At 39.1% G+C, this 13,042-nt stretch overlaps 1 protein-coding gene across 1 annotated transcript; it reads left to right on the top strand.

Annotated features, from left to right (window-relative positions):
* The first annotated feature begins 1,748 nt into the window (after positions 1-1,748).
* LOC306865366 (uncharacterized protein) lies at positions 1,749-8,420 on the top strand. Its single transcript, XM_079409926.1, has 5 exons — positions 1,749-1,910; positions 2,075-2,111; positions 2,220-4,427; positions 5,711-5,868; positions 6,459-8,420. The coding sequence occupies exons 1-5, from the start codon at positions 1,796-1,798 to the stop codon at positions 6,614-6,616; spliced, it is 2,676 nt and encodes an 891-aa protein (XP_079266052.1). The 5' UTR covers positions 1,749-1,795; the 3' UTR covers positions 6,617-8,420.
* The last annotated feature ends 4,622 nt before the right edge of the window (positions 8,421-13,042 follow it).

The raw sequence follows: 13,042 nt of genomic DNA, 5'->3' as shown, positions 1-13,042 counted from the left end.
TTTACTCTAAATGCAAAGCAGGGTCACAAAGGGAAGGGAAAGGGAAATGGTGTGTAGCCAAGTATGGTGACCCATATTCAGAATTTGTGCTCTGCATTTAACCCATCAAAGTGTACACACAGTAGTGAACATACACCCGGAGCAGTGGTGCCTTGCTCAAGGGTCTCACCTCAGTCATGGTATTGAGGGTGGAGAGAGTGTTGGTTATTCACTCCCCCCACCTACAATCCCTGCCGGACCTGAGATTCAAACCCACGACCTTCAGGTTACAAGTCCAACTCTCTATCCATTAGGCCACGACTGCTGCATGTACAATACAAATCTCAAGAAGGTGCACAAATCTCCAAAAAAAAGTTGCATTTTATCGTGCAGCATTGCTATTAGTTGGCAAATATTTTTTTTTTATTTATTTATTTATTTTTTTAGCTAATATTACGCAACTGAAAAAAGTACTTTTCACTGGATGGTTTAAGCCTGTCTTCATAAATATATTTTTTTGAAAACTTGCTACCATTCTTTTTTCAGGTATAAGCAGGTATCACCAGAAAGGAAAGAGGAAAAGCAAGAGTGGTTGTCTTTCTCAGACCTCTCCACTGAGAACAGTCTGTTGGTCACCAATCTTCTTCCTGCCACTGAGTACCAGTTCAGTGTTGTGGCCCAAAATAAAATTGGCACTGGGCCCTTCAGTGAGATCACCACCATCACAACTCTTGGTAAACATTAGCTGTGCATAAGAAAAGTTTCTTTCAAGTCCCTATGAAATGGTTTTATGAACCTAGATTTCATGGCCATGAACTCCTTATATTTTATTGCTATTAAGTGGCACGTGATATTAGGAGGATGGCATGTTATTTAACAAACTGTTGTATGTAGAAAGAAGAGAAAGCTTATCTTATCTTATCTTATGGTAATCTTATCATTTTCATCTATTTAAATTCATTTTGTCATTTACTAGGAATGTACTGGCATATAGATGGCCTCAAAGCCACAGAACTCCAATTATGATTTCATTGGGTCTTTAAAACCACTTAGACTGTGTACTGGCTACCTCATGCAGACTCAAATTAATGTTAAACCATCTGTATTTTTGCTACACACTGTGAATAATTGAATAAAAGCAAGCTGTTCATTTCAGTCTCTCTCATTTAATATTTTATTTTACAGATGCACTTCCTGTTGTGGTCAAGCTGGTACCACCTACAAATCTCTCGATCAATATGAGTTCAGAGGGAATTCTTCTGTCGTGGTCAGTGCCTCAGTCCCATTCTCCACCCATTGACAGTTTTGTCGTACAGTCACACCTTGAAGGAGGGGAATGGATTAATCTGAAAGAGAACATTAGCCCAATTGAGAGTCAAATCTTTCTTCCAGGGTTATGTAAGGTAAATTTTCTCAAAGACATGATCTGAGATTTTCATGAATCAGTCAGCTTGTCATTTTTGATAAATGCATTCCTTTCTTCCTTTGCTTTCATCCTTATTTTGTCATTTTTCTCACAATGTATCATCTCTCCGAAGGACTGCAAGTATGAACTGAGGCTTCTCGCTCAACATGGAGATCAGCTGAGTATGCCCAGTCCATCAATCAGTGTCTCCACCATCGGTTAGTGCTTCACATATTCATATGCCTGTAATATTTCCTTCAGAAATTGTTAGAATTTATTACTCTAAGCTATACTTATAAGAAAATCTATAAGCCTTTTAACATACCCAACCATTAAAACCTTTCTTTGCGCTCCACAGGAATGAATGTGCACCCAGCCAGTTCCCACCTCCTAGACTTTCCTGACCAGCTAATGGCTGGTGTTATGGGTGGAGTAGGACTTCTTTGTATTGCTCTTATCCTGACCCTGGCAATAGTCTGTTTCATTTTCCACAAAAGGAACCGAAGGCGTAGGCAGAATGTCAAGGGTAAAGAAACAACAATTTGAACTGCTTAGAACTGTTTTAACAGTCTACCTCAATGTATTCATCTTAGAAGATGCTCTCACTCCTGTACCTCATATTGTTATTCTTCATGCATGATCATTTATCCTGTACCTCATTCCATTGTAAAATTGGTTCCCTCCTTTCAGATCTCCCTCCTGCAATAAATAAGATCCCTTCTGAAAAGTAAGCTCACCTCCCTCACCTCATGAAACCCTTTTTCATTGCCCACATTTTTCCTATTCATTGCAACCATTTTGGAATGTTCTAAATTCCTATCCTTGACCTTAGCAGCCCTGACAACACCCTGAACCAAAGGCTCCTACCAGCTCGTCCACTCTCCTACACTTCCTCTTCTTCCAATCACTCCTCCCTTGAAAAGTCTAGTCACAGTGATTTTCACGCCCAGCGGCAACATCTCCTGCCTCAAGCTCACCCTCCTTCCCACCATTCCCTCCCTGAGAGCCATCTCCAACGGGCATCATTTGCCCCTGTGTCCTCTGTGGAGTTCATCCACCGAGGCTCTGACGGACGCTTTATTGTTGATTCTTGTGAAGATGCCAATATTGTCAGTTCTCAGGTCAAGAGAAACCCAAGTCAAAACTCCCATCGGTCATCAGATGGAAACAGGAGCTTCAGAATTCAGAAATCCCAGTCTTTGAGATCCTACAGGGATGAAAGAAAAAAGCCACCCTTTGTCCTTTCAGTGGATCTTCCACCTTTCGCATCAGATATCCCTTCTTCCAACAGAACACGAGCTATGGCTAAGCACCTCTCTTTGAACGGCCATTACATGCCCATTCTGGAGCAAGAGTTCTTGGACAGACCAGACCAGACAAGTATCTTATCAGATAGTAGTGGCTCTTTTCTCTATCCTCATTCAGAAAGTACTCTGGGTCGGCAGTCCGTGAAACAAGGTACCAAACACTGTACAGCCAGTACCCTGGTTTTGCAGATGGAGCATGAGAGGGAACAAGGAAACCTAAGTCGCTGTTTATCTTTAGCTCGTGAGAGAGAGGAGCTTGAAAGGGAATTACTCAAGTACACTGTTGATCAAAATCCATATAGTCTTAAACAGACAGATGATGAGTATGGAAGAACCTGGAAAATTCGAGAAACCTCAACACCTCAGGGTAACTACCAAGCCATTAGACAAAGCCTTTTATCTGAGAATACCAGCATGTTGAAGGGAAGAGCTGCCTCTTGCATTCCATGGGAGGAAAGACACAGGATTTCTTCTGCAAGCTTGGTGCCCCTACACACCTCTAATGGAAAGGATACCAAGTATAGGCAGAATCAACAAGGTTACTATTCCATCCACAGATCCAACTACCAAAGGTCTCGTAGTCTAGACAGAGGGGAACACCAAAAATCGCAAACATGGGACCGAAGACGAAGCAGAACTCCTGTTGAGTCAAGTCTTGGTCGTGTTATGGATGAACCCTTAATCTGCAAATTGGAGAAGACCCAAACTGATGTAGGGCATAGAGGCAAGGGGACCTCAAGCAGAGGTCAACATTGTTATGACCCATGCATATATTCATCCTCAGACGATCAGCAGAGGCGGAGCATAGAAAGAAGCACTAGACAGATAAATCCAACTAGTGTTTATTCAGAGATGAGTGTAGATGGACCTGATCTTAACAGCCAGTCTCCTTATTCAAGGTCCATGCTGGGCTCAGATCACAGTTATGAGACTCTAGATTACAACCGACCCAGATTATCAGATCTTGTAAATGACAGATCAGGAGATACAAGTTTAAGAAAGCAGAAAGAGTTAAACAGTTGGTCACGCAAAACTGTATCTCAAATCAATGTTTCTGGAACAATGCCTCGGAAGACAAAGAGCCTGGGGTCAAACAATTGGAATCGGCACAAGAGCACCCAAAGTTTAGACTCAAAATTTTACAAGCACCAGTTTTTGACGCCTGATGCCTGGATAGACTCGCTGACACTTGGTCGAGATTCTACAATGTCCCCCTTTGCATGCAGACCCAAATCTGTGGCAGATAAGCTTAAAAGTAGTCCCAGTTTGCAAACAGATTCATCGGTGCCTTTCGAAAGTCAAACACAAGACTCCCATCATCAGGCTTCTAAATCATATGATGGCTCCATGAATAATTCACAATCCCGCAAAAAGCTAGTGTCGGGACATAGCACTCATGCTGCCTTATCAACAGGGGGTTCTAGCTGGCCTCGGCCTTATTGCCCCTCTCTGCCAACCTTGCCATCTGGAAGACGGAGCCAAAGCCAAGAGGGGGAGAGAGAGGAGGAATATGAAGATGGGCAGGAGGTGGATGTGGAAATGAACAGATACAGGAAGAGTTCAGAGAGAGGGGGAAGCTACAGAAGTTATGCAAGCCAAAGCAGTGGCAGGGGCAGCATGGATGCCCCTAGCAGCAGGCAGTTCACTCTCAGCCCCCCTCTGACCAGCTCTCCGGAGACCACAGAGGACAGTGACAGAGATGAAGCAGTTCTACAGGAGCCTGAACGGCATGAAAGGTACAACTGGCTTTTCTTTGCCTTACTCCATACATTTATCTTAAGCTGTTTGTAATGATTTCAATTGATTCTTATGCTTGATTCTCTTACAAAAAGTACTATGAGTACTCTTAGTATCTGCATTGATAATACCAATAATATGTTTTTTTGAACAGAAGTTCATCGTGTTGCTATGTTTTTGGACTTACATTTAATACCACAATTTGTGTATACCATGGTAATAACACCTTTGGCAGCTGCAATGGACAGCCCCAGGACTTTTATTTAAGGCAGGGGATTCCAGCCCTGTTCCTGGAGAGCAATCATCCCACAGATTTCATCTCCAAACCCGATCCAGCTAACCATGGTGTTCAGGGCATTGTCTTATTATTGGGAGATATGAGGGTCTGTATTACATAGCATTGGAGAAAGCGTAACAGTCGATTGGGATCACGTGTGTCTTGATAACCAATCACATTACTTTGATGTCACAGAATTTCAGTCAAGAGTTGTGACAGTCAATCACCGCTTACAGATATTATAGAAATGCATGAGAAATGCTGTAAACTAAATCTTACCTGTCGCAAAAAGTCTGACTTCTCTTATAAAACAGCTTTTTTTCGGTGTAAACTCTAAAAATAGTAAGATCCAAAACTAGCCTATTGTTTAATAGCCAACAAGTTGAAAATTAGCAGATATGATTTCGATTCATTAAATGAGAAGCGGTTTCCGCACAAAAGCTGTTTATTCAGCATAGTGAAGCCTCTATAATAATCACAACAATACAAACAAGTAATTTAAAAACTTTTTAATTGATTTAAAATGGATTAAAACAGTTAAGAATAGAAAATGTTTATACATAACATATCAATCAGTGCAATCAGTTCGGATGTAGCACAGTGCTTATGCAGTAATTGCACAGCTAAACAGATGAGTTTTGAGTCTGGATTTAAATGTGGCTAATGTTTTAGCACATCTGATCTCTTCTGGAAGCTGATTCCAACTGTGGACGCCATAATAGCTAAAAGCGGATTCCCCTTGTTTTGTGTGAACCCTTGGAATTTCTAACTTACTCGATCTTAATTATCTGAGTCATTACCCTTTTTCAGCTAAAGGTTGCAGGCTTGCCTTCCGGTGGCTTTGCTCAGGGCTTCTAGATAACTACAAGCAGGTCTGTTGGAGCAGGGATGGAACTGAAGTGTGCAGGACAGTAGCTCTCCTGGAGCAGGGTTGGAGATCCCTGATTTAAGGGTATCCACATTAAACTTAATGATACCTCACATTTCTTTATCTTCTGACTTTAGATCTAGAAGAGGCTCTGTGGATGAGAGTTATGAGTGGGACTCTGCTTACGTTCCAATGCATCCTGTGGATCCCAAAGTGTCAGGTCTACAGAGCCAAGAGAAGAAGATCAGCTCTACTAAAGATTATGGCAGGCCATATTTAGACCTGAAACAAAAAGGTAAGAGAAATGCTTGCTCTGCATATTGTAACTCATCAAAAATGTCATACTGTATTGAAATATATCTTCAGGGATACCGGGGAACCTGTTCTTTCACTGTTGTATGGTGGTTTATTGTTATTGTGAAATCTATTTCAAATTTTCATGTGCCTAAATTCCAAAAAGTGAGCGGTGGTTTATCGATCTTTCTTGTTTAGTGTTATCCTTTGGTCCATTTTACCAGGAGATTAATTACTAAATCAGACCATCAAGCATTAAATGAACATACAATAAATTTCTCAGTAATTCCATTCAGGTTGTCTATCCCTCCTGTTGTGTTGAGGTGAATTTGACACACATCCAAAATATTTTTTTTTGCTGGGCATGTTACATTGGTAATTCCGTGGTTTTATGGACACATACTATGGTACTATTATGGTGTTCTTTAACATACCTTGGTGTACCATCCAGATACCATGGTATACTACGATTATGACTGCAAGAGTTAAATTATGAAGACCAGTTCAAAGAGTCTGAACTGTAATATATTCAAGACATCATCATTTGGCTTTTTCTGGTTTCATTCAACTCCATTGTCTTTTTGACCCAAGGTCTTTACCCTCCGGCTGATTTGAAGGGATCTGTTCCGCTCTTTGAACTTCCCAATATTCTTCCTCCTCACTGCGAGCAAGAATCACTCCTTTCTCAGGAGATTCACAGGAGCTTCACGTCATTCCCAGACCCAGAACCTGATACTGTGCTTTTCTGATTAAGGACAGTAAGTACACCATTCATGCTAGTTAGCCTGAACTGTTTTCATTTTAGCTTTGATATGCTTAAGTAGTCAGAAATTGTGTTGAAACACTTAAGATGATTCGATTTGTTTGTCAAAACTGCAGCCAAATGTTAGCATGTTCTCAAACCTAGATTGGACACAGCATGGTTGCCATCAAACTGAATGGCCAGCATGAGACGGGACACAGGGTGTCGCAATTATTTGGATATCTGTGGACCACTCAAGCACAATGCAACCAAAGAACACATTGCTCTGCCCAGCTAATGGAAATGACATTACCTGATGGATGGGGCAAAGCACAGTGAAGGGAACTGTCATTTAAAGAGCTTACATTATGTGCTGGAGATGCAAATCAAAGAGGGAATAAATAATACAGGACTTTGCTCTCTGCACCCTGCTGTTGCTGATGAAACTGAATTTGAAATAAAAATGTACAAGCTGTCTCAATGAGCCCCTCTTTCAAAGTTGATTTGTTTCAGAGGCTTTCGATTGTTCTGTAATTCCTATTTTGACAGTAAGTGCACACTGTAATTTAGAAACCTCATCAAACCTCTTTTATGCTTGGTTACAGAAATATTTTATTATGTTAAACAGGACGTTGAAAAAAGTATAATTTGTAGCTACCTTCAAGTTGTCAAGCGAATTGGAGTTGCATTTAAATTCCTTTATAAATCTCGACAAACATTTCACTGAAATTTGTGATTGAAGTACTGCTTTGGCAGCAACTTCAGTTTTCTTGACAATCATTGGTCCTCCCTACCCATTCGTACCTACCTCATACGCGCTACAATCCCAATGACACCATTCATGTGCGTTTCATTCTCATTCACATGGAGAAAAAAAAACTGTATGCTGATCACTGTATGGTGCATCATCTAGTCCTTGACAGACTGACAATCGTTAAAAACCCTTTGAAGGTTTAACCCTTTAACCTCCAGTAGAATGTTTTGTATTGAAGTTTCCCATTTTTTCATTTTTGTTAATGTGTGTGGGCTTTTTGTTTTAGAGTTTGTAATGTTGCTGAGCTATTCTTATCTGAAGGAGCTAATTTTTTGTGTTTTAATGAGCCTTAGTGTCTGACGATGATGTTTGAGCCATTTCATGAGAAAAGAAAACGTGTAAAATTGGTTGCTTATTTGCATCGGTGTCTTTTTTTAGGAAGAATCTAATAAACAGATACTCTTTCAGATTGCAACTGGAAGGAAATGATTAAATTCACTGCAGGTCATGAGAGTTAATTACGTATCACAGCATCCTGTGGTCTGGCCGTCTGCTGAGCCTGACAATAAAGAGTTATGTTAACTAACAGAGCTTGACTGTTTACAGTTATACCAAACATTTATTTCTGTTCAAATGCTTTTCTTTTAATAATTTACAAAAACAAACCATTTTCATTTTTAAAAGCAATTAAGATGAAGCTTTGTATGGATGTTTTATTGCTTCAGAATGCTAAACACACATCACAGAAATCTTTATTTTCTGCCAGTATGAAATGTGTTTCTGTATCTGCTGCCTACTCACTGAATGTAGAATCTTTGCAAATATGTGTATATGTAATTAATTGTTATATTTTAGCTTTTTAATCAAAGTCTATTCAAACAAGACTGTACAAATGAACTCCTTTTTCTTAGTAATTAATGAGACTTGTTCCAGTTGTTTGCAACCCAGTTATTGTTTTTTGGGAAACAATTTGTACTTAAATTTTGTTACTTCATCAAATTATGAAATTTATTTCATGTATGTGGATTTATACTTTGATTAAAGACAACAGAACATTGGTTTGGCTTTGTAGTATCTACACAACAACAAAAATCAGAGTTGAATTCCTCTATATCCACTAGGATGTGCTGTACTTTCACAAATAATCTTTTTTTCCTGAACTAAATAGTCTTGAAAGCAGTGCAACCACTCTCTAAACATTTAAGTTTTATTACATACCTGTTTTCTAATGTATAAAATATAAGTCTCTGACATTTTCTAAAGGAATCAAGGATTATTGTCACTTCCTGACCACAACGTTTCCTCTGAATGCTGTGAGCTGTGGGAACGAAGTCCATTTCTTTCTTTTCGTTTTTCTGTTGAGTGGTAAGATATGGACCTTTTTCCATTTGTGAACTCTCTTTTAGTGATCGAGTGGACTGTGAAATCCTAACAGGTTACAGGCAGACACGTTAGCGTGTGTTCTGAACATAAGGAGCACAGTCTCCATCATTATCTAAAGCTTGCAGCAATTCCACATGCAGCATTAATCACAGTTGAGGTGAAGGCAGAGATGTGTCAAAAAGCACACAGTATGCATTTCCCTCCAACATTTTGTCAGTTTCCAACTCTTCTAATCCTCATTTTTTCCTCATTTCAGTATAATATGGCAGGCTTAATTAGTATGCATGAGTTGTAACAATATAACATTAATAATTAACCATACACATAATGACTAAAGACCCCTCCTTCAAACATGCACCAGAATTGCCATCTAAATATTCATTGTGAAAGGAATATGTCACAATTCGCATAGGCTACTTCATCAGTTCATACATTCTTCACCCAAAAATGACACCTTACCCTCTTGTAACCATTTGGACTTTCTTTGACTTTTCAGTGGAACACAAAACTTTCAAATTCTGTGATGGCTCCGTGCTATTACAGTGAACACAGGAATTGCAGCTTTCAGATTTGTATGTTTGACAGCCTACATTCCTCATAGATAGACGCTGCTGTGATTTAGGTCAAAAATGCACAAATACTCGGTACATATAAATGATCTGTAATAACAAAGCAATAGTGACCACATAATAAAAACAGTTACACTTGTGCGGTGTGACATTACTGTCGGATCCAATATAGTAGGCACAGCATCGTCTTTTAGTTTCAATCTTTTTGAAAATCCTGTGTCGGATTGTGCCTTGTTTGTAAATGTACCTGCAGTAAAATTAAGTGAACAAAGGACCAAGTTCTTACTGATGTGGTCTGGAACTTCAATAAAAATAAAGTTCATCCACTCTTTCCTAATATTGGAATCAGAAGGAAGGCAATGCAAAGACTGTTTTTTCCACGAATTGGCACTGTTCAGCGTCTTGTTGTATTAGGAGCTATCTTTATTGTTTGGTTTCTGCGTAGAACTGTGTTGGCTTCTCTCATTATTTACACTACATACGCAAATTGGTGGGCGGGGCTAAACAGGCAGTGATGTAGAAGCAGGCGTTGATCTTCTTCTGTGGAGGCGGTGTTTAGCCACACTATTACCTCATAGAGTGGCACATTCCACAACCTGGCATTTTAGCAGACTGGCTTCAATATAAGACTAACGATAATGTTTTGATGTATGTGATACTCTTCAAAATGCCACTATAGGGTGACGCGGAGGAGACGAATTGTTGAATAAAGTCATTATTTTTGTTTTCTTTACACACAAAAAGTATTCTCACATTAAAGTTAAACCACTGAAGTCACGTGGATTACTTTAATGATCTCCTTGCTACGTTTCTGAGCCTTGATCGTGTAAAGATCCTTGCTGTCTATGGGAGAGTCAGAGAGCTCTTGGAATGCATCAAACATATCTTAATTTGTGTTCCGAAGATGAACGAAGGTCTTATGGGTTTGGAACGACATGAGGGTGAGTAATTAATGACAGAATTTCCATTTTTGAGTGAACTACACTATATTGCCAAAAGTATTGGGTCACCCCCTTCTAATGAACAGGTTTGACTACTTTAGTAATTTCTATGAGTACAAATCTTAATGTTTAAGCATATAATGATATTCTAGGGAGTTGTGTGCTTCTAATTTTATAGCAACAGTTTGGACAGGACCCTTTTCTAATCTAACATGACAGTTCCTCTGTGTATAAGGCATGGTTCAAAAAGACATGATTGATTCAGTCATTGTGGAAGAACTTGACTGGTCTGCATAAAGCAAAGTCCTGATCCCAGCTGAACACCTCTGGTGTGACTTTAAATGCAGACCTTGAGCCAAAAACTCATCACCAAACACCAATCACACTGCGCTCTCTTTTGAGCTGAGCTGATAAAAGGTCCGTGCGATGCACGGTTTCAAACGAGAAGCGCTATTTCATTTCGCTTTTGGCATTTTTCATTTAATACGTATTTATCATACACAACAGAATGCTAATGCTTATCAATTAGGTAGATTGGTAGTGGCACCAGCGCGACCTCTAACAAAATGTTGTGTCACCAAAAAAAAACAAGGTAGCAAAGTATCCATGTAGTCACAGTCTGGAGCTCTTGTAGATTACTGTCAATTACACTTTTACTTAAAGGTGCACTATGTGATTTTTGAAAAATGCTTTTGACCACAGTGTAGGCGCAAGTCTCAAAACACACTTGTAGCCAATCAGCAATAAGGGGCGTGTCTTGCAATGATAGAGAGCAGAGAGCGCTCAATTTGAGTGCACAGGAAATATCAGAGAAATAAAACATTAAAAATAAGGGTTACAAGGTAGGACCTGCGTAAATATCGGAGCAGCTTTCCAGCTGTGGAGAGAACTCAAGGAGCGGGCTCGAATCAGACTCCTAGGTTGCGTTGTTTCTGCTTGATAGGGGGAGTAACCTTGATTTTGCTTCGTTTCACACAACTTATCCATGTTGGGTTTAGTTTGACTATGCTTGTGTGTCATCTTTACCTGTTTCCACTATCGTCGTTGCCATGGTTGCGTAGGTAGGGAGGATATTTCAAAGTAGGGGCGATGTCCTGTCCGGATATGGGCATGTTTGTTTTGGTGCTTTCAAATATCAACATCGTTTGGCAAAATTTGCCTAGTGCACCTTTAATTGTTTATTTCATTGCCTTATCTTGGCATTGTGAGCATATGATTTAAAAACATTTTTATATAAAATTATTAGTGGAAAATCTTATACATCTTTATTTGACCTCAAAGCATATCAGCTCCCAATTAAAAGACTCAAAACTCATTCATTAGCTGGATGCCACTGCTAATCTCTTGAAATCTCATGAATGTGCTAAGGAAGCATATCGCGGGGATTTTCAATGAATATAATGTAATCGATTTATTACACAAAGTTTAATGCATTGCTTAAGAAGACTTGAAATATAGCACACTAGCCACTCATTTTAATTATTTTTATGGCGTTTCTGGATCTTTTTTTGAAAACTGAAAGCTTATTCCATGGAAAGGAAATTAAAAAAAATAAATAAATCATTGTCAACGTAATTTTTTGTCCTACAGAAAAAGAAAGCCATTTGGTTTATTTAAAAAAATTAAAATAAAAAAACAATTTCATTAAAATGAATGCTCCATTTTGTGTGCTTTTCAGAGATCACCTCCTCAAATGAGTTCAGTGAGATGACACACTAGACTCATTTTGTACCATAGTAGATCTGTTCTGACCCTGACCTTTTGCTGTCATATTGACATAAGTACAAAATGTCAGTAAAGTGGCCATTTGCCATTTTGTTTCTGTGCCCTAAAAACGATTACCGATTATCCAATCACCTTGTGACATATTATTCATAGGCTGATAATAAGAATATAAAGCCTTTCTGTTTGCATCAAAAAGAGAATGCAGTCAGAGTATTTAGGAAGTTGATTCTTTCCCTATTTGGCCACACACACACACACACACACACATCTAGTGCAAAATGAGTAACTGTGGTCACTGAGTCATATCCAAATAAAAGGCCCATGTAGCCAGACTTTTGACCTGAGGCATCAAGTTTGGTCCACTTTGCAACTTCTTCTGGGTTCTCTCCAAGTTATGAATGAACATTCAAAGTTATCTAGGACCTTGATAAAATGTTGCAGAAATTGGTCTACATTTTGATCATTTCTCAAATGTGTGTGATTCTGAGAGAATGAACGTATATACACACAAAAAAAGTGTGTTCGGCTACTATTACAGATTGCAAATGATCATGAAATCGTATGCAGCTGAATGGTTTCAAACCTCTGCCTTAATTGTAAACACCGCCTAATTAATATCATTAGCATATAAAAGAGCAACAGTAGGCATCTAAATACTTGAGAATTGATTACATTTTCAAAAACTGCAGTACTCCAACTCTCTGCCACAAGGAAAATTGTGTAAGCCTGCTTTAGACCTTTACGTGGCACTAAGCACTTCCCCCCCCAAAAAAAATAAAAAAATGATATACCTGAATGTTGGCGTGGATTATTTTATAAATGCATCTGTTGTCAGAGGCAGATTTTATAGTTCAGCAACGTAAATTGAGGTCAGACTTTTTGATAGGAAAAATTACTCTGTGTCCACTCCATTTTCTTGTGTGTTTGCTGAGTGTTTGCTGAGATGTAGCACTGTTCACCATATGGCTCATTGTAATTATTCTTTCCTGAGCAGGCTTGGGTCCTTTCTAAATCACATCGTGTCAAGTATGCATACGGTATAAAATACAGTGTGAGCGTGT

This window comes from Barbus barbus (genome assembly GCF_936440315.1).
Source record: "Barbus barbus genome assembly, chromosome: 47".
NCBI lineage: Eukaryota > Metazoa > Chordata > Actinopteri > Cypriniformes > Cyprinidae > Barbus > Barbus barbus.
This window is presented reverse-complemented; position numbering and strand designations above follow the sequence as displayed.

Coding starts and splice junctions, on each gene's coding strand:
- LOC306865366 (XM_079409926.1), top strand. CDS start 1,796: ATGGCTGGTGTTATGGGTGGAGTAGGACTTCTTTGTATTGCTCTTATC. Junction 1,911..2,074: donor GCGTAGGCAGAATGTCAAGG/GTAAAGAAACAA, acceptor CCCTCCTTTCAG/ATCTCCCTCCTGCAATAAAT. Junction 2,112..2,219: donor AATAAGATCCCTTCTGAAAA/GTAAGCTCACCT, acceptor TGACCTTAGCAG/CCCTGACAACACCCTGAACC.